General features: G+C 38.6%; 1 protein-coding gene across 1 annotated transcript in view; it reads right to left on the minus strand.

Annotated features, from left to right (window-relative positions):
• Positions 1–23,263, minus strand: part of mao (monoamine oxidase) — a 69,388-nt gene that overhangs the window by 23,546 nt on the left and 22,579 nt on the right. Inside the window, exons 2-3 of the mRNA XM_051707942.1 lie at positions 16,750–16,844; positions 15,149–15,286 (exon numbers count right to left, since the gene is read on the minus strand). Coding sequence (XP_051563902.1) covers positions 15,149–15,286; positions 16,750–16,844 — 233 coding nt within the window. The remainder of the gene's footprint in view (positions 1–15,148; positions 15,287–16,749; positions 16,845–23,263) is intronic.

Genomic DNA, 23,263 nt, shown 5'->3' on the forward strand with positions numbered 1-23,263 from the left:
TTTTCTCAGTGCTGGTTAGAATGGGCCAATCACAGTTGTTTATTATTACTGGATGAGGGTTCAAAAAAATGCTTTTATAGATAACTCTGAGGTGGATTTCCATTCACAGGTTTGAATACTTGCAATTATCTGTTTTTAATAAAAATAACTATCCAGTGTAAAATGTCTCTAAAGGGATATACACTGATGAGCCGAAATATTATGAACACTTACAGGTGAGGTGAATAATGTTGATCATCTCCTAACAAGGCCACATGTCACATAAACGCCTCTCCGAGGCTTGACACCCAGGGTTGGGGAGTAACTAAATACAAGTAACGGGAATATGTATTTAAAATACAAAATATAAGTAACTGTATTCCACTACAGTTACAATTTAAATCAGTGGTATTTAGAATACAGTTACATTCAAAATGTATTTTGATTACTGAAGAGATTACTTTGCATTTTATTGTCATTTGTTTCATTTAATATTTAGTCCTTTCAGATGGAAAACATTTATACATATAAATGATGCGATCCAAAGTGCATTTGAACAGCAGTGGAACACTTTCTTATGATGTGTTACATTCATACAAGCAGACAGAGAAGTAAGTCTGAAGTAAGTTTGGAGCAGAAGAAATAGAAATAAACCTTGTGTAAATTGTCAGCTTTACACTAAGCTAAAATGCTATTTCTAGCCATTTTACATGCACGTTACCAGGTACGATCATATTTTTTTATCAAGAAAATTCACGTTGGATACTAATTTCTTTAAGACCTTTGATATTAGGGCAAAAATCGTATTCTTGATAATAATTTTTTTATTGTTTTCCTGTACAAATATCAAAAAATCCTTAAAACAAGATCAATTTGATTTATCTTGTTTTAGAAACAACACTGCATAAGATATTTAAGTTTTTCAGAGAATGTATTTTTAACATGTGTATTTTGTCTTACTGTTCTGGCAGAGTTTTTATAGTCAAAACAAGTGAAAAAAATCTACCAGTGCTGAAGAAGTAATCCAAAGTATTTAGAATACGTTACTGACCTTGAGTAATCAAACGAAATACGTTACAATTGACATTTTACCGCATGTATTCTGTAATGGAATACATTTCAAAAGTAACCCTCCCAACCCTGTTAACGCCACACCGTGTCTGTCTCTTGCTCACCCTGCCACAGTATTTAGAAAGACATGATAGTGAGTAAATAATACCAGATTTAAATTTTAAAGTAACCCTTTAAAGATCTGAGTAACACCACAGAAAATTAGACACAACATATTTAGCTAAATAGGGACCATGACATTTCTATATCATTTGTAAGACTGCCAATGCAATAGCTCAGCATTCAGCAACAGGTCTGTTCCCATGGTGATGGACTTGAGGTGAAGAGATGGAGTGCGTAAGGCTCTGCGGTTAGCACTCTCCACTATCAATAACCTTGCGCCACATTGCTCTATATCCGCTCTGCTGCCATCATGCCAGACTTGGTTATATACAACACAACCATAACCTGTCCAGCGCAAATGTGTTATCTTCTAAAGTACCCTTCTGTTTGCCTGTATGTTTTTAAAGCATTAATTGCTTATAATTCCATATTCACATTTAGTCACTTAGCAGACACTTTTATCCAAAGCGACTTACAAATGAGACACATAGCAATCAATTTGTCATACAAAGTTTAACACCAAAGATAATTATTAATTATTAAAATCAATAGAACATTGATGAGAATCAATGTTAGATTTTTTAAATCCTTTAAATCAACAATTATCAAAGATAATCGTTAATTGTTAACATTAATGAAACATTAATTAAAATTAATACTAGCTTATTGATCATTCAAATTCAATCATCAAAGATAATTATCAATTATCAAAAATCAATAGAATATAAGGATTAACACTGACGGGGCACCACCCTGAAATCAGGGACTAATAACCAAATAGTAAAACAGTCTCTATATTAGATTGTTTTCTTAGGAAAATTGACATCCGAAGAATATTGATTTTCGGGGAAAAAACAATGAATGAAGGTTTGAATCCGAGCACTGACATCCCGTCAGCATGACACAGGCGTATGCAAAACAAACCAAAACACTTCTCTTTGTAATATAAACAAAGTTTATTTATGCAGTAATATCAATTAATAATTAATACAATGCAGTCAAGAAACTTCCGACTTACAACTACAAACTAAACAGTGATATGATTAGATATGGAAATAAATATAATCCTATAACACATAAGGTGTGTGTGTGTGTGTGTGTGTGTGTGGTTAGTACGAGAGAGAGAGAGAGAGAGAGAGAGAGAGAGAGAGAGAGAGAGAGAGAGAGAGAGAGAGAGAGAGAGATATGACAGCCCTAAAGCTGATTTCACGATAGTGGGAGAGAAAGCAGCTCTTAGTTTATCACTCAGAGACGCAGTGGACGGCTCGTAAAATGGATGAACATGGATGAACTCGGTTGCTGTCTCACCCGCGATGGCGAAACTGCACAACAATCCAATTTGGTTGGACCACAATACAGCAAAACAAATTTGTGATAATTAATACCCTGAGTATTAATAATGAGCGGACATGGCGGTCCGTAAACTGTACAAGTAAAAACCTTGAAACACGAATAACACACTATAATATTCCATCTCTGCCCAGACGTAAACCTCTTACTTGAATCGCATGAGGACACAGGTAGAATGTGTTTTCCTCTGTCTCTTAACTCTGACCCGGTTCCTTGAGGCTCGGGTGATGACGGAAGGCCGTTTCCTCGCTCTGTTGGCGGGCGGTATGGCTGTTGATTCTCGCGGGCTGGCGGAGAACTCAGAAATGTTGACTTGATTGAAGATGGAAGAGAAATCTTTGATCTCTTCACTTCTGTAGGCAAACGGATGAAGATGCGAATTGCTCGGTGGCCCCCTTCGGATTCGTTAGAGTGTTCGGTTGAACACAGAGAAATCTCAACTCGTCCAGCGAGATGGAGATTGTATGGCTACAGTTTCAAGTCGGACGTTACTTCCTTGTGCCACGATGTTGAACATGAGAGCAGCAAAGAGCTGCGTCCACACGCTGCAAACAAAGTCGCTGGAAGCAAATCACAAAGCATTTCAGAGGTATTTCAACTCCTGATGATGTCATGGTTTGAGGTGACGTTCTGTTGTGTGCCTCATCCAATAGGAGTTGAGAGTTCGATCCTTTAGTGAGCAAGGCTTCATGGATTTGTAGTCTGTTTTGGACTCCCTTTGTTTGATTTTGGCCAGTAAGATTTACGATTTGGAATGTGGGGGCTTGAGTTAGGTTTTTACGACTGTGTTAGGCCTGCCTTTGTCTTCTATCTGAATACACGAGGCCCAACACTCTCGTTCTTAGACCACAGAGAGCGAGTTGGAGCATAGACCTGAAGAAGTGAATTGAAGTAAGAGTGTGTGGTTTCATTGGCTGTCCTGAAAGCCAGAGTCAAAGCCTTGAATTTGATGCGGGCAGCTACAGGTAGACAGTGGAATGAAATCAAGAGTGGGGTGACATAAGCTCTTTTTGGCTGATTGAAGACCAGACATGCTGCTGCATTCTGGACCATCTGCAGTAGCTTAATTGTGTTAGCTGGAAGGCCAGCCAACAGAGAATTGTAGTAGTCCAGTCTTGAAATGACCAGAGCTTGGACCAGGAGCTGTGTAGCATATTCAGACAGGAAAAGTCTGATTTTCCTGATGTTGTAAAGTGCGAATCTGCAAGGCCATATGACTGCTTATGATTCTTATCACTGTATTGCATAGCAGTTTTAGCAAATCAGCAGTTATTTGTCACTGAACCTATCAGCCTTTACACAACTGTTCAGTCAAAATCTTAATGATATGCTAAGGTTGCCACAAAGTCCAGTTGCATATGAGTTCCTCATAGACCGATGCAAAGGAAACTGGCTCTGGCCTTTAGGATTACAGCTATAGAAAAGCTGATTATATCGCCACCTTGGCTGCTCATTGTAAGGCCCTTTATTGGCTAGTACTGGCTCTTAACCAATACATGGTTGCTGAGTAACAGGTGATACTATAAAAGCAGTTGTAAAACTTTCACCCAATCAGGTGCAGACGCAGATGTGAAAGGCTATGTGAGAGACCGATAAAATCATATTAAACTATGAGACGGCAATACAGTGATAAGAATCATAAGCAGTCATATGGCCTTGCAGATTCGCACTTTACAACATCAGGAAAATCAGACTTTTCCTGTCTGAATATGCTACACAAAATATATATATGCTCACTCTTCGGAGGTTTCGGCCATTGATCCAGGGCAGGCACGTGTTAGTTCAGACAGACAACACGACAACGGTAGCATATGTCAACCGCCAAGGCGGTCTGTGCTCTCGTTGTATGTCACAACTTGCCCGCCGTCTCCTCCTCTGGAGTCAGCAGCACTTCAAGTCGGGACGTGGAAGACCTAAGCGGTGGTAGACAAGATCACTCAGGCTAGGGCCCCCTCTACGAGGCGCCTGTATGCATTTAAGTGACATCTGTTCGCTAAGTGGTGTTCTTCCCATCGGGAAGACTCCCAGAGATGCGCAGTCGTATCAGTGCTTTCCTTCCTGCAGGAGAGGTTGGAAGGAAGGCTGTCCCCTTCCACCTTGAAGGTGTACGTTGCCACCATAGCAGCACACCACAACGCAGTCGACGGTAAGTCCTTAGGGAAGCACGACCTGATCATCAGGTTCCTAAGAGGCGCCAGGAGGCTGAATCCCTCCAGACCACACCTCGTTCCCTCATCGGACCTCTCTGTAGTTCTTCAGGGTCTACAGAGAGCCCCCTTTGAGCCTTTGCAGTCAGCCGAGCTTAAGGCACTCTCCTTGAAGACTGCCCTCCTGACTGCGCTCACTTCCATCAAGAGGGTAGGTGACCTGCAAGCGTTCTCTGTCAGCGAAACGTGCCTGGAGTTCAGTCCAGGCTACTCTCACGTGATCCTGAGACCCTGACCGGGCTATGTGCCCAAGGTTCCCACCACCCCTTTTGGGACCAGGTGGTGAACCTGCAAGCGCTGACTCAGGAGGAGGCAGACCCAGCCCTGTCGTTGTTGTGTCCGGTGTGCGCTTTACGCATCTATTTGGATCGCACGCAGAGCTTTAGAATCTCTGAGCAGCTCTTTGTCTGCTTTGGTGCACAGCGGAAAGGAAACGCTGTCTCCAAGCAGAGGATCAACCACCGGCTCATTGATGCCATGACTATGGCATATGTCACCTAGGACATGCCACCGGTAGGGCTACAAGCCCATTCTACCAGGGGTGTAGCGGCTCCCTGGGCCCTGGCCAGGGGTGCCTCTCTAACAGACATTTGCAAAGCAGCAGGCTGGGCAACACCCAACACCTGTGCAAGGTTCTACAACCTCAGAAAAAAAAGACGGGTGGAACCGGTTTCGTCCCAGGTAGTGGCACGCAACACAAGCGGATAAGCCCGGGATAGCTGGCCGGGTGTATCGCTTGCACGTAGCGCTTTCCACCTCCCTTGGAGCTGAAGATGTGCGGCATTAATTCCCAGTAGTGTTCACAAACTTTGTTCCCTGGTTGACTTCCTCCGAGCCCTGTGGCAGTCGAGTTTTCGGAGAGACTCGCTGCCGGCCCAGTACACGTGCTAACTAAGAGCCCTGTCCTGGCGGCCCAGTCGGATAATCCCCCTTCTTTTTCAGGGAGTGGAAAAAAAGAAGGGGAAAAGAGGCCAAGACTGGGTTAAGCCTGTCTCTATCTCTTGGGTAGTCGACTTGTCCCCAAAAAGGGCCGTTCGACACTCATAACTATGTTGGGGGAGGTTACGTGTCGACCTGGTGTGCTGGCTATAAGGCACACAGTAGTCTGCCCACCACACACTGCCAGTTCACGTAACACAGTTCAGCCAATTGTGGCGTTTCGTATAGGGACCCCTAGTGTCACTACATCGACACAACGTCGAGTGAGTGACAGATAGGGAACGTCATGGTTACTTGTGTAACCTCCGTTCCCTGATGGAGGGAACGAGACGTTGTGTCCCTCCTGCCACAACGCTGAACTACCCGCTGAAATGGCCGGACCTTATATCGGCTCCTCAGCATAAAACCTGAATGAGTGGTTGCATACCAGCTCCTTTTATACCCGTATGTCCGGGGGAGTGGCATGCAAATACCATTCACCAATTTTCATTGGCCTTTTATCAAAGACCAGAGGTGTCTCGGGCTCCCGAGAGTGACCCCTAGTGTCCCCATCAACACAACGTCTCGTTCCCTCCATCAGGGAACGGAGGTTACACAAGTAACCATGACGTTTCATGTACAACACTAAAGAGAAGACTCAGGGGTGAAGGCCTTATGGGAAGAATTGCAAAAAAAAAAAAAAAGCCACTTTTGAAACAAAAAACAAAAAACAAAAAGAAAAGGTTAGAGTGAAAGAAACACATTGGACAACAGATAATTGGAAAATAGTGTAATGGTTCTTAACCCCATTGAGCTTTTGTGGGATCAGCTAGACTGTAAGGTGTGTGAGAAGTGCCCAACAAGACAGCCACATCTATGGCAAGTACTACAGGAAGCGTGGGGTGAAATGTCACCTGAGTATCTGGACAAACTGACAGCTAGAATGCCAAGGATCTGCAAAGCTGTCATTGCTGCACATGGAGGATTTTTTTAATCTCTTTGAAGTAGTTTAAGAAGTTCTGGAAAAAAAAATTCTAAATGTAATAGTAATTTTTCACATTATTAATGTCCTGATTATACATTGTGATCAGTTGAATGCCAATTTGGTGAATAAAAGTACCAATTTCTTTCCATAAGAGCAAAATCTGTACATATATATATATATATATATATATATATATATATATATATATATATATATACAGGTGCATCTCAATAAATTAGAATGTTGTGGAAAAGTTCATTTATTTCAGTAATTCAACTCAAATTGTGAAACTCGTGTATTAAATAAATTAAACGCACACAGACTGAAGTAGTTTAAGTCTTTGGTTCTTTTAATTGTGATGATTTTGGCTCAAATTTAACAAAAACCCACCAATTCACTATCTCAAAAAATTAGAATATGGTGACATGCCAATCAGCTAATCAACTCAAAACACCTGCAAAGGTTTCCTGAGCCTTCAAAATGGTCTCTCAGTTTGGTTCACTAGGCTACACAATCATGGGGAAGATTGCTGATCTGACAGTTGTCCAGAAGACAATCATTGACACCCTTCACAAGGAGGGTAAGCCACAAACATTCATTGCCAAAGAAGCTGGCTGTTCACAGAGTGCTGTATCCAAGCATGTTAACAGAAAGTTGAGTGGAAGGAAAAAGTGTTGAAGAAAAAGATGCACAACCAACCGAGAGAACCGCAGCCTTATGATTGTCAAGCAAAATCGATTCAAGAATTTGGATGAACTTCACAAGAAATGGACTGAGGCTGGGGTCAAGGCATCAAGAGCCACCACACACAGACATGTCAAGGAATTTGGCTACAGTTGTCATATTCCTCTTGTTAAGCCACTCCTGAACCACAGACAACGTCAGAGGCGTCTTACCTGGGCTAAGGAGAAGAAGAACTGGACTGTTGCCCAGTGGTCCAAAGTCCTCTTTTCAGATGAGAGCAAGTTTCATATTTCATTTGGAAACCAAGGTCCTAGAGTCTGGAGGAAGGGTGGAGAAGCTCATAGCCCAAGTTGCTTGAAGTCCAGTGTTAAGTTTCCACAGTCTGTGATGATTTGGGGTGAAATATCATCTGCTGGTGTTGGTCCATTGTGTTTTTTGAAAACCAAAGTCACTGCACCCGTTTACCAAGAAATTTTGGAGCACTTCATGCTTCCTTCTGCTGACCAGCTTTTTAAAGATGCTGATTTCATTTTCCAGCAGGATTTGGCACCTGCCCACACTGCCAAAAGCACCAAAAGTTGGTTAAATGACCATGGTGTTGGTGTGCTTGACTGGCCAGCAAACTCACCAGACCTGAACCCCATAGAGAATCTATGGGGTATTGTCAAGAGGAAAATGAGAAACAAGAGACCAAAAAATGCAGATGAGCTGAAGGCCACTGTCAAAGAAACCTGTGTGCATTGAATTTATTTAATACACGAGTTTCACAATTTGAGTTGAATTACTGAAATAAATGAACTTTTCCACGACATTCTAATTTATTGAGATGCACCTGTATATATATATATATGAATTACTTGTCACTGTCATTAAATAAAATAGTCTCTCATGTACTACATTAGTGTTATCAAACGTGAATAAACATAAAATGTTTGGGTGGCCTGAACTTTTAAAATGAACTTTTATGTATCTTTTATTTTTTTATTTTTTTCCTTTCCATATAAAGCACTTTGAATTACCACTGTGCATGAAATGTGCTATATAAATAAGCTGGCCTTGCCTTGCATCCTCAAAAAAGAGGTTATCAGCACTGATCATTTTCTTTTAACAAGTATCCAACATGTCTGAGCATGTCTGAAGTATGATATTTAAGCAATATTTTGCTACTGGTGTCTTGCTACTGCATATCAAAAGCATGTGGAGAAAATGTGTTGAGAAGTCACTGCCAAACCTCCTCAACATAGATCATGAGATAATTCATTTTATTGTTCCATCAAAATGTGACATTGTATAATTGTGCTGTATAATTGTGCTGGCGACCAATATCACAATTAGCTGGAAACAAACAAACAAACAAACACCTCTGACAAATCATTTGCTTGGCTCAACAGAAAAAAACACGTCTTTGTGTCTTTGCTGACAGAAGCTGCCTGGTTATGAAATGAGAGGGAAACGCCCCTGTTGCCAAGGACAGAGCCACACACCATGGTATGAGGAAACGTGGGGGAGAGAGAGAGAGAGACAGAGCGACAGTCTTTTGATGAGGAGTGCTGCCATGGTAACCCACAGGGATGCTACGATCAGGAGATAATGGCACGAGGAGAGAGGGTACAGCTCCTTCAGAGCACATTGAACATACACAAACACTTGCATAAGTAGACATATACATTGATTCTCTTACGAACACAACACATACAAAAAGCAGCCTATAGTACACAAAAAACAAAACAAATATTGACTGAAATGATAAAAAATATAAAGACCTTTGATTATGTTGCAAAATCAGATTTTCTGCATTTGGTTATGGGCTTAACACTGAAATAGGACATGGCAATGTATCACTGCTTTGTGAACTCCCCAAAACAACACCAGACCACATAATTTGTGTCTTTGTAACCCAAAAGGTGGAGTGTACTAAATAATTTCTGCTGTACTATGGTCAACAAACCAAACTGAGCCAATGTTGTGTCAGGCTGGTCAGGATACTGAAACAAAGAGAGCAATATTTTGATAGCATCACAGAGCCACAGTGTTTACTGTGGCTGATGTTTCGGGGTACTCAACCTACAAATGACCTACTTGTAGTGTCTCTGCACGGTATAGGAGAATAGGTGAAAGTATTTTAACACTGAATCAATTACACACTTCAATTTTAAAAGTAGCATCATCCTACCTCTGAATATCACCTCTCCAACAGACGTCTGAAACTTGCTGATGCATTCCTCAAAAATGAAGCCATTAACCCTCATGTTGTATTCGGGTAATTTAGACTTTTTTTTTCTTTTTTTTTTACAATGTTTTTTGTTTATTTTATTTTATTTACTTAATCCAATTGGAATAATGTTTTTTTTTTTTTTTTAATAAGTTTTATTTCACTTTGTTACAACTGTCGTGTTCCCGGTCAAAAATGACCAGCCATTGTAAATGAATGGATTACAAAATACAGAAATATTAAGTGTTCAGGTTTATCCCAATCCTTTAGAAAATTTGAAAAAAGACTGTATAATTATACAGGTGCATCTCAATAAATTAGAATGTCGTGGAAAAGTTCATTTATTTCAGTAATTCAACTCAAATTGTGAAACTCGTGTATTAAATAAATTCAGTGCACACAGACTGAAGTAGTTTAAGTCTTTGGTTCTTTTAATTGTGATGATTTTAGCTCACATTTAACAAAAACCCACCAATTCACTATCTCAAAAAATTAGAATACATCATAAGACCAATAAAAACAACATTTTTAGTGAATTGTTGGCCTTCTGGAAAGTATGTTCATTTACTGTATATGTACTCAATACTTGGTAGGGGCTCCTTTTGCTTTAATTACTGCCTCAATTCGGCGTGGCATGGAGGTGATCAGTTTGTGGCACTGCTGAGGTGGTATGGAAGCCCAGGTTTCTTTGACAGTGGCCTTCAGCTCATCTGCATTTTTTGGTCTCTTGTTTCTCATTTTCCTCTTGACAATACCCCATAGATTCTCTATGGGGTTCAGGTCTGGTGAGTTTACTGGCCAGTCAAGCACACCAACACCATGGTCATTTAACCAACTTTTGGTGCTTTTGGCAGTGTGGGCAGGTGCCAAATCCTGCTGGAAAATGAAATCAGCATCTTTAAAAAGCTGGTCAGCAGAAGGAAGCATGAAGTGCTCCAAAATTTCTTGATAAACGGGTGCAGTGACTTTGGTTTTCAAAAAACACAATGGACCTACACCAGCAGATGACATTGCACCCCAAATCATCACAGACTGTGGAAACTTAACACTGGACTTCAAGCAACTTGGGCTATGAGCTTCTCCACCCTTCCTCCAGACTCTAGGACCTTGGTTTCCAAATGAAATACAAAACTTGCTCTCATCTGAAAAGAGGACTTTGGAACACTGGGCAACAGTCCAGTTCTTCTTCTCCTTAGCCCAGGTAAGACGTCTTTGACGTTGTCTGTGGTTCAGGAGTGGCTTAACAAGAGGAATATGACAACTGTAGCCAAATTCCTTGACATGTCTGTGTGTGGTGGCTCTTGATGCCTTGACCCCAGCCTCAGTCCATTCCTTGTGAAGTTCACCCAAATTCTTGAATCGATTTTGCTTGACAATCATAAGGCTGCGGTTCTCTCGGTTGGTTGTGCATCTTTTTCTTCCACACTACTTTCTGTTAACATGCTTGGATACAGCACTCTGTGAACAGCCAGCTTCTTTGGCAATGAATGTTTGTGGCTTACCCTCCTTGTGAAGGGTGTCAGTGATTGTCGTCTGGACAACTGTCAGATCAGCAGTCTTCCCCATGATTGTGTAGCCTAGTGAACCAAACTGAGAGACCATTTTGAAGGCTCAGGAAACCTTTGCAGGTGTTTTGAGTTGATTAGCTGATTGGCATGTCACCATATTCTAATTTTTTGAGATAGTGAATTGGTGGGTTTTTGTTAAATGTGAGCTAAAATCATCACAATTAAAAGAAACAAAGACTTAAACTACTTCAGTCTGTGTGCAATGAATTTATTTAATACACGAGTTTCACAATTTGAGTTGAATTACTGAAATAAATGAACTTTTCCATGACATTCTAATTTATTGAGATGCACCTGTATATATGTATGTGAGTGCGAATTTCATACACTAATACTCACTGCAGTTTGACCTCTGAGTGAAACAAATTTGCTCATTGCATTTTACTAATTGAGACCTGTCCAACTTTGTATAACACATGGCTATCTCTTCTTTTTTTATGTTTTTACTAACTCTGAATATAATTGTTGTGAAAACAAATTTGAAAATTATGAGAACAAAACATTTCTTATTTGTCAGCAAATTACAAAGCATTATTTGAGAATTGGTAGGATCAGCTATATGCATTGTAATTAGAATTGTCCAGATTCTAAGTTTTAAAATGACACCTATTTTGTTCAGACCAAGCAAGTGGTTCTGCAGCGAGTGCCCCCCAATTGCCTGGTATAATCTCAGTTCAATGAATCCTTCTATCAATAAAAATATATATATTTATTGGCCAAGCACCGAAGGTGCTGTGGCACCTATAGTATCCGTTAGTATTATTATTATTATTAGGAGACAAGCACCAAAGGTGCTGTAGACCCTATTGTATCCATTAGTATTATTAGGGGCCAAGCACCAAAGGTGCTGTAGCCCCTATTGTATACTAAGTATTCTTCTTCTTCTTCTATGTCAGCCCATAGAACTGAAAATCGGAAAATTATGAAATTTGGCACACTTATAGGGGTGGTCATAAATAGCCCCCAAATCAGATTTGGGGTCTCTAGGACGTACTCTATAGCGCCACCACCATGTAAAAAAAACATTTCTTTTGTACGTATCTTTTGAACCATTTGTCCTAGAGACACAAGTCTTGTTTGTCTGATTACTCTCCTCCAGATGATTCCAATGGACCCTTACATTAAAACTCTGCCCATTACAGTGGCCGCCATCTTGGATTATGTCATATTTTTTTAATTATGTTCAAAAGAGAGGTACAAAACCTGTCATAATTACTAAAAACAGAAGTTATAAAAATATCTAATGCAATATCTGGTGTCAGTAGCTAGTTTCCTGTGGCCAGGTGAGTAAGGTTTACACATACAGCACAGCACGTACCAGCTTGCTCCCGTTTCACTCACCGCCCCCTAAACCTCACTTCCATTTGGGTCACAGCACCACTGTAACTGGTCCTGCTTGACCCGCTCCGAGAGGGATTTGAACCCAGGTCTCTGGCATGGGAGGCAGGCGAGCTAACGAGGAGGCTAAAGGATACAGACTCTAGCATCGGTCGCAAGTGCGCCTCTTGAGGCCAGGGGAGTGAGGTTAACACATTGTACAGCTACCTACCAGCTAGCTACCATTACACTCACCCCCCTACATTCACCCCCCTCAAACCGGGGTCTCCAGCATGAGAGGCGGGTGCGCTAACAAGGAGGCTAAAAGCTACAGCCCATAGCATCAGTCGCTAGTGCGCCTCTTGTGGCCAGGGTGTGAGATTTACACACACTGCACAGCACGTACCAGCTGGCTCCCATTACAAATGCACTAAAATTAACATGTTTCCCCTATCTTTTATTGTTGATATCTGTCAGTGTTTTGGTGCAAATTTATCTGTCACTTGGTAATATGGCTAACATGGGTAACACTTTACAAAAAGGTTCCATGTGTTATATACTGCATCTTATACACTGTATTTTTCTACAGAAATTATTAATCTTTGTTAATATTAGTTAATAAAAATACAATTGTTCATTGCTAGTTCATGTTAGTTCATAATGCATTAACTAATGTTAACATAACATTTTGGTTTTAAAAATGTTTTACTACATGTTGAAATTAACATTACCCAAGATTAATAAATGCTGTAAAAGTATTATTCATTGTTAGTTCATGTTAATTAATGTTGTTAACTAATGTGAACAAACAGAGCCTTATTGTAAAGTGTTACCTTAAATTTTCCATTTCAGTCTGTCATTCTAATAATTGTGTATATTATTGGGCCTATGCAGTTCATTGCAATACAAACATATTTCATGTTTCATTTTAAAGTGTTTTAAAATGTTTGTTACTTTTGTATCATAAACAAATTTGGTATTATGTTCAGTTGCCACTTTAAGTCCAGTGTTCCTGACCTTATAAATAGCTGCGAATTTGACAGTAATAATTGAGCATTAACCAAATAATTACAGTGATAATGCAAAGAATGCAGTTTATGGTTTTATGCTGCATTCACGTGCTATCGGAATTATCGTAAATACGAGTTTCCCACTCTGCACATGAACGACCCCTCAAGTCGTAATTACGACTGGGAAACTCTGAGATAATTTTGATACCCGAGTTTCTGAGATGGGAGGAGTCATAACTTTCAACATGACTACGGTTTCTTTAGTGAATGACAGGTTTTAATTATTTTTCTAAATAAAGCTAATTGTTAATGTTTGCTGTTTCGATCATATTCATTTATGTATATCAGCAACCCTTTGATGCATGTTGTATATTTTACACTGTGAAAACAGCTTGTATTTGACCAAAATTGCTTTATCGGCAGAAAGCTAACTGAGTAATATGTATTATGGTGTCAGAATAAAAGTTCCTAATTAAATATGTATGAATAAACCTGCTTCGTCCATGTTTCCTGTTCTTTCCGACAACAAAGCACTTGAACGCAACATAATCGTAATTACCTCTTCAGAAGTGGGAAGTAGGATAATTCCGATAGCACATGAAGGCAGCATTATTCCAGTGGACAGAGTGAGGGATTATGGGAAACATGCCACAGGGTCTTTTCCACGGCAACCAAAGTCAGGGTCCATCCTGACATAATCTACAATGAACACTCCACTGCATCCTCACTATGACCTTTCTCTCAGTGCACACCATCTTCCAAAGTATGTTTGAGATTTTCTCCATCTAAAAAAACCTTTGATTTGAGCTCCATAACTTTAGAATGATCTCATGTATTTTCTTTATGGTATATGGCCACAGAAAGCATTAAAGCTTTCATGATAAAGAGTAATTCTAAGAAGCTGTGATTTATTATGTTAATAGCAGGCCAGAGCAGATGAGACTCTGAATGTACAGCCAAATCAAATAAGGTCATGTAGCGTGCATGTGCTAAGGGCAGTGATGCGTCTACTCAAATTGGATATGGGGGGGGGGGGGGTTGGCTGCTGTCTTGAGTTCTGCTCTTCTTACTCACTTTGAACAGATGAAACCATATTACAGGCTTCCTTAGGGCAGCAATTAGAATCTCCAGGCTCTAGTGCAGCACACTAATGTGGAGGAGGGACTCGGTATTCAAGCTTGTTCAGCTGAGTGTGTGGTGGCCTAGCTCTGATTTCCTGTGCATTAAGATATGAGTGTGCTTAAACAAAAGGCTGTATTATCAGCTGAAGCTCTGCCCTAAGGCAGTGGAAAGAGCTGGGTTTTAAGGGGTTCTGTTTATTGCATAGGCCTTCACCATGGTTCGGGGGAGCAACAACCATTAAAACTGGAATCAGTTTGCTAATGAATTAACCGATTTGTAAATCAGTACAACTGATTCATTGCTAAGAGCAGACACAAAGAAACAATATGCTCACTAACTAGATATCACTATGGCTTGTGAACAATTCACTATACATAAGAACAATATCTAGCTGATTAAATATTTAAGAGCAGAGCATTACAGTACTCAGAAGGTTTGCTACCAACTGGTTGCATCACTAGTCATTCAAACAAACGTGCAACCGGTAAGCAATAATTCTGGTATGGCTAGCGCCTGATTACCTACTTTTCAATAAATCAGTTATGACTACTGACCAAACATTACATCATCTAATTAATATTAATGAGCCAGGCTGATAAAGTTTATAGTGTGCGGAGGCTTACCTTCACATAATGAATCAGAGACTCCTCTTCGTTGACTTTGTATGTCTTTACCCCGTACTGCTTGGCCAACCTCAGGATTCGGTTTTGAGTGGGCCCAATGTACGCTCCTCCAAGATCCACCCATTTGGTCTCCTTATTCTGAAAGCATAAAACATTTATGTCAGACAAACCGTGTAATTCCAAGCAAAGTCTTTTATAACTTTCTACAAGCAACACTGCGACCATAAAAGGGAATGATATGCAAACGTCTGCAAAGACAGCTGATGCACTTCCATTTAAGCAAACGAAAAAAATTGTGACCAGACCCATGTACCTTCTGCGTATGTTGGTCATTCGTACTATGCAGTATATTTTCATGTCCCTGTCATATTTGTCTTAATATTTTGGATAAAATACTAAACTACCAATTGTTAAAGATGGAAATCATACTACTTCGTTTTCTTTTATCACAATATAACAATTTAGTGAACATAGGGATGATAAAATCAGTATAATGGTGTCAAAATTTAAAAAGATGGTAAAAATCACAAAATGTACTTCAAGTTAACACCCTCATGTAAGCTAACCCTCAATCACTCACTGAGCAATATATAATTTAGGTCTTTATTTCAAAATGTTTAGGCATCCTGTTCATTTTCCTGCCATTTTCAAAAATGAAAATTCTCTCATCATTTACTTACTCTCGTGCCATCTAAGATGTGTATGACTTTCTTTCTTCTGACTTTCTTTTCTTCAAAATTCAAAGATTTTTAGAAGAATATCTCTGCTCTGCAGGTCCATACAATGTAAGTGAATGGTGATCAGGCCTTTGAAGCTCCAAAAAGGAGATAAAGTCAGTAATAACATAATCCATCAGACTCCAGTGGCTTAACTAATGTTTTGAAGCGATCCAGTTAGTTTTGGGTGAGAACAGACCAAAATGTAACTCCTTTTTCACTGTACATCTTGACAGCAGTCTCCTTGGTGATCATGATTTCAAGCTTGATGACACGTCCTATAGTGCCATCTAGCGCTCTGCATGCGTTTAAGCACTAGGAAGTGTAATCATGCTTGAAATCATGATCATGCCTAGAGACTGCAATGGCAAGATGTACAGTGTAAAAAAGTTATATATTGGTCTGTCCTCAACCAAAACCAAATGGATTGCTTCAGAACACATTGATTAAACCACTGGAGTCATATGGATTACTTTAATGCTGACATTATCTCTTTTTTGGTGCTTCAAAGGCCTGATCACCATTCACTTGCATTGTATGGACCTACAGAGCTGAGATATTCTTCTAAAAACCTTTGTTTGTGTTCAGCATAAGAAAGAAAGTCATACACATCTTAGATGAGGGTGAGTAAATGATAAAAGAATTATAATTTTTGGGTGGACTATCCCTTTAAGTTATATTTAATAAAGTGTAAGTGTCTGAGCTTGACCAGAAAATATTTCTTAAACCCTGGTAAACTCTTAATGGAAATTTGTCCTTAAATTACAACACAAGCATTTAATTATTTTTTAAATTACAGCGTAAAAAAGGTACTGCCTAAAAGAAGTGTACCCCGCTGAAATGTAAAGTTATTTTATTAATTTGTCTCTCAGATGCATATCTTACCCGAACAGTGAAGGTTCTTCCTCCAACACGGTCTCTGGCTTCCAGGAGCACAGGGTTCAAGCCGCTCTCCACCAACAGCTTGGTGGCACTCAAACCTGTCAAGTGGGAACACATAAAAGATTAAGCTGGCAGCTGAACAGGGCTGTTATGCAAAGGGTTGTATACAGTATATGAGATTGGTGTATGGGGCAATATTTGCTAGATTTTTTGGTCTTTGTGGGGCCATAACCACTATAGACATTCTAAGGGAAATATCTCCCCAATATTCAGAATATAAGTAAATGGAAATGGGGTTTCAAGTTGCCAACTTTTACATTCATGAATTTTTGTTTGCATCCTTGGTTCTTTGAGAAATCGAAATTTCTATTTTATTTTTTGACTTTTGGCACTTTTTTAATTGAGTGAAGAGTGGAGAGACGATTGGAAATAATGAGGAGAGAGAGAGAGGTGAAAGGAATTTGAATTTACGTCACCAGCTTGAGCGCAACAGCTCAATGTGACTCAGGCAATGTGCTCTTAACCACCACAGCTCCAAGATATAAATTTGAACTTCCAGTGACTTGTGCTCCAGCCTAAAATGCTTATTTTCAAACCGTGTTCCTATCCTGATAAAATTAGAGGTTGTTCCTGTCTTGATCAAATTCATCCTGTTTGACTATTTTTGTGTAAATAGTTTGTCTTTGTTAGCCACAGCTTACATAAAGAAGGCACAGGGGTCTGGCTTATACAGTGAACAATACTCTCAAACATGCTCTGGACTGAAAAAGTAATGTCATAAGCAGGCCCAGGCAGAATAATTTTTCAAATCTTTTGCACTGTTTTTGGGAGAAAACCTGCAGAATTCATGGAATTATGTGAATTTAAATGGGGGGGGGGGGGGGTTACAGTATTTGTAAAAGTGAAATTAAACCGATGTTCATTTCCATAGGGGAGAATCTTAAAGTTGAAGCCAGGCAGTAGTAATGTCGTTTTCTCTCGTTTGGTGGGTGTGTCAGAGGTGTTATTCAATCAGCAGCGATGTGTATATAAACCCTGCCATATTAAAAAGGCAGTGCACACAATGGATCCAACTAAAGTCCTTTACAAATGTGTCCACTGCAGCTTGGTGTATGCAACAACTGAAGACATTTGAAGAAATGTTTGCCTTGTCATCCTGAAATGCGAGGCAAATATTGGATCACCATAATTAGGAACAACTGTTTCCACATATCCCTTCACTCGATTGGGATGTTCTCTGCTATTCTGGATGGCAAGGGCAGTGACTGTAACATAGAGCGTATTTTGTAGTATTAAACACTTATTTAAACCGATTTCACCAGGCTCAGAAAATTCTTCGAAAAGAACGCAAAGAATGACCTTCTCAGCTGCCATAGTTGCAACGCTTGTGAAACACAACAGGGTGTTCAACGCACCACCGTTTCCGTTTAAATAAACGTTTTGCTACGTTTTATCGGGGCTGAACGTGCCCCTGACCTGCCCAGCTGTCAGTGCTGGAGCTTAATATATTGAACGCTGTTAACGCATTTATTTACCTAATTTGGCATAACTGTTTCGTTATGTTTTTTCCATGGTGATGATGCATTCTGAGGAGCATATAATCTGTTTTTATGCGAGTGAGATGAGTAAGAGCGTTGTTGCATAAATATATGTCCTATTTATATTTGCATATGTATTTTACTACGAGTATATTCCAAACGGACTCTCAAAGCCTCGAAACTACTCTTTTTATAATGTCAGGATTAATGCCTGGATAATATAACACAAGGTACAGTGATATAAATATATGTGGAATAGTGCACATTAACAATAACATGTATTGTACAGTATAAAATACGATGCATAGCCTAATATTAAAAATAATATAAACACTGGCTCACGGTCTTTTCTTTATTGAAAGTATTGCAATACTTTGTTATATTATCCTTAAGAACAATAACAATATTAATGCTAAAAGGTCTAATAATTGAATCTGCAATTAGGGAAAGTGCAGGGAGTAGATCCCGTTTGGAGTTGAGCAGGAACAGTTGACTCACATGGAGGACATGGAGATAAAGATTGTTCATTAAAGTTTTTGTTTTTGTTGTTGTTGTTTGTTTCAACAGGCAAAGTTGTGTAGTTTTGTGTATCTGTGTACAAACAAAATGTTCATTATTGTTTGAATAAATAAAAAAGGCTACTAATACTAAGAAAAAGAACCAATAAAATAAATCAGAATATTTATGCTGTGACTCTTTTAATAATAAAAACTACAATGGTAATAATAATAATAATAAAAATAATAATAATAGCAGCAGCACAGACACTTTGTCATTACACAGTGGGCCGTGGCCCTTGAATTTGTATTGTTGACAGAATTTGGCCCTTGGTGAAAAATAATTGGGGAACCCTGGAATAAACCAACAGTATCCTCCACTGCTCTACTGACAACTGAAAGCCAGAAGTGAGAACTCGGTTCTCTGCAAGAAAAGCCAGAAGTCAAACACCAATTTATAGCAGTTTCCTGCATCTTTGAACATAGAAACTCAAGCACTTCCTCTCTTTACAAAGGAAGTAAACTGGTCCTGTGAATTTCTAATGGTGTAACAAGTTTTTACCACGTTAGAAACAAGTACTAGGACCACTATAGTGGGGCCAATTGTAAACTGCACTAAACTACAATACAACATGGGAAGTCACCAAAAAAAATAAAATAAAAAATAAAAATAATAATAGGAAATCATCTAATTTCAGCAAGTAAACATTAGTAATTCAATCACCGATTTTATATCTGAAATCTGCGTGTATATCCCTACAACGCAAACGTCCTACACATGTAATTATTTATTTATTTAAAGTCTGAATTTTTCCTGTTTCTTGAAAGCCCAAGCAAGTTATGTATATCTACTGTATATCAAACAGTCAACCTCTAACAAACTTAATCAGCGAACAGATCACTTGAATGTATCCGCTGAATTTCACTGAAACTGAGGTAAGATACAAACAGGCATCTTCAGACTTATTTATTGTGATCATCGAAGTGTTTGTTCAGAGTTACCTGTTTTATGTTTTAATCAAAAAGTGCCTTGTTCTCGCGGGGGGTCTCCCATTGAACACGTTTAAATACGCGCCCTCCCAAGAATGTCGACGGGAAAATACTGCGGCTGATCACAATTCACTTGTATTGTATGGACCTACAGAGCTGATATATTCAAGTTCAATACAACTTAAGCTCAGTCGACAGCATTTGTGGCAAAATTTTAATAACCACAAAATAAATTCGACTCGTCCCACTGTTTCTTTAAAATAAAATAAAAAATTTAGGTTACAGTGAGACGCTTACAGTGGAAGTGAATGTGGCAAATTAAAGGTAGAAATGTGAAGCTTATAAATTTATAAAAGCACTTACATTAATTTTTCTGTTAAAAATCATGTATTATTTGAGTTGTAAAGTTGTTTAAATCGTGATTTTTACAGTCGTTTTAGGGTTGCATCATTATGGCAACAAAGTTGTAAAATAGGCTATTACTTTAACAGAAATGTTAGTAAACTATTTTAACACGCATATTGTTTATGTCTTGTGGCTATACTTTTGAAATAGTGAGTATTTTAACGTATAACGTTACGGATTGGCCCCTATTCACTTACCATTGTAAGTGCCTCATTGTAACCTAGATTTTTTCTCTTTTTTTAATGAAAAGGAGGGACGAGTCAAAATAAATGTTTGTGATAATCAATATTATACCACAAATGCTGTCGACTGAGCTTAACTTGTATTGAAGTTTACCACTTTTTACACTGTGGCCACGGCTGTGAACTCTGATATCCGATATGCTTGAAATGCCTGTTGTAGCTATACGATGTTTTGGTTGAGCCACAAAGCTGGAGAGAAATTGAATATAAAGCTCTCAGAAGAACATTAATGAGCTCACAGTCAGATCCACTCCAGTGAAACCTGATTATTTAACCAGGTGGTTTGAGTAGGTGGTATTCAATCTCGCCCCAAAGACACGGAGGATGAAATTGTTCCCAGACCAATTCAATACAACCTCATATTTCACACCTGTCTGCAATTACTGGCCTATCTGGTGCCATTATATCAAGGACAGTGCAAACACACAAAGAAATGCACACTCACTAACACAAAGATCTCAAAGCCACAAGTTCTGCAACTCCAATGAAATATTGTGTGATCTATTCCTATTTCAGCTTACAACAGCTCGGCTGAATTGAATATATTATTTTTCCATAAATAGCTTGTGTGTGAGAGAATTTTGCTTATCTTGCATGTTTGAGAAGGCTGAATCACAAGTATCAGTTTTCTTCTCTCAGAGACATAAAATGGTCAGCAAATGAAGCAAAAAAACCCACAGTTTTAAGGAACTTGGCAGAGACACAATAGTAGCTGTGGTCTTTGTCGCTGAAGTGCAGCATTCATGGACCACACTGACTATACTGTTCCACTGCCGAGTAAACACAAGCAAACAGTGAAGTGAAGTGAATACAAATATAATGTACTCACTTCACTGTTTGCTTGTGTTTACTCGGCAGTGGAACAGAATATGTATATACATTTATTATTAATATAATAATAATTATTATTATTATTCTATTTATTATTATTTTATTATTTATTTTATTATATTATTGATATACTCTTTGTTTTTTCTCACCAGATGAAGCTCAATATGTTGGCTACATAAACTGTGGAATATGTTGTTAACTGTGGTTTCTTCTGGTATTTCAGACATTAATATCTGCCTAAACAAAATTTTCATTTATGTCTGAGCAGTGTGCAAGTAACAGTGCTATTCTGGAGGTGTTAAGCAATTGTAAAATGTCAAGCACACATTTTGCAGAGAATATTAAATACAAATACGAATATTAAAAGAAATGAGAATAAATTAATATAGCCTACAAACTGAAAGCACCATAATTCTCTATCAGAAAGTTTTATGATACACTCGAGGCTTGTTTTGTCTTCACATATTTTTGTGGAGGACATAATTAATTAGTTAAATTACATGTGCAGAATTAGTGAAATGCAGTGGAATAAACTGCAAAATTGAGCCTCTATATATTTCTAGAAATGGAAAGCGAAAAACATTTGCATATTTTTTTTTTTTGTTTTGGTTTTTTTTTTGGAATCCTCCGTGTGCAGGAATATTCTGAATAGATTTACACTCTGAAGTATTTAAACCTCTGTGGAGCAGGTAAACATTTTTGGAATAAAGGATTAACCAGATAATTACCTTAATGTGTATATAAATGTGGTCAACTTACATTAGAGTTCCACTATAAAATCATCACTTCTTTGGTCAGGAATTAAACATCATGCTCAGGTTGGTTTATAAATCTTTACGTGTGAATTGTGTGAAACATTTGTTGTTAATGTGATTAGCCATTTCAAACAGACATTTCAAGAAGTGGAAAAAGTTTATATTCTAGTTAATACTCTCTACAAGCTTAGATGTCTAAGATGCGCACAATTAACAGAGACTGCAAACAGAGCTGAGAATTCAGCCATCCAGTCTGAACTTAAAATTACCATGCAGATTTTCATTCATAAGGTTTACACTGTAGTAATATTGGCTTCACAGACTCATCATTGCTTTGTAATTTTCTATATGTTTATTTAAAATATCACTCTATGCCTGTGCTTGTTGGATGATCAGTCTTCCAAATATTTTTTCTATTATTCGGATGAATCCTTTATTCATTTTGAAGTCATTATTCGTGCCTTTCCGAATAAGGTATTCGGTTTCGGGCACATCCCTAATTAATAACATTAGCAAATATTACATTTTACATTACATAACATTTATTCATTTAGCAGACGCTTTTATCCAAAGCGACTTACAAATGAGAACAAATAAAAGAGATTCATCATAAAGGAGACAGTAGGAAGCAATGTGCTGTAATCCAAGTTTCAAAATTGCTTAGATAAGTAAATATAGCAAGGAAGGTGAATGAAAAGAGCTAGAAGAATTGAGACATGTGGGAGACACCCTTAAGACATATTTGTTTACAAATATAGTTTTTGGCTCAAAAACTGGCTTTGTAATCCAAAGTAAAAGAACATCTGCACATTTTAATGATGTGATATTAATTCAGGGGCATCTTTTTGTTTTGATGGGACACCAGGTGACATAAAACATTACCAAAGACAAAAAGATAAAAGATGTTCTAAAATACATTTTTGTTCTAAAACAAAATTAGTTTGATGATGATGACAGTAGCTTTCAAGCATCGATCACAGTAAAAATAATGCCAATATGTCATGGCTCCAACGTTTGCCGGTTCATTCTGTTGTTTGTTTTCTCTTTCCCTCGTGTTTCACAGGTGGAGTCAGTGAGCGTAATCGGCGTTTCCATGGGAATGCTGATCACTCCCGGGGAGGCGTCGATTACGGTAATAGTTTCTCACACGCTCCACCTGTCTTCCTCTGATTGCATGCCCTACTTTATCTCTTGTGTTTTCCCTGTACATTTGCTGGTTTATTGTTCGCTGTACCTTAACATTGTTCTCTTGTTTAGTG

The sequence above is a fragment of the Myxocyprinus asiaticus genome, chromosome 10, assembly GCF_019703515.2.
Source record: "Myxocyprinus asiaticus isolate MX2 ecotype Aquarium Trade chromosome 10, UBuf_Myxa_2, whole genome shotgun sequence".
Classification (NCBI taxonomy): domain Eukaryota; kingdom Metazoa; phylum Chordata; class Actinopteri; order Cypriniformes; family Catostomidae; genus Myxocyprinus; species Myxocyprinus asiaticus.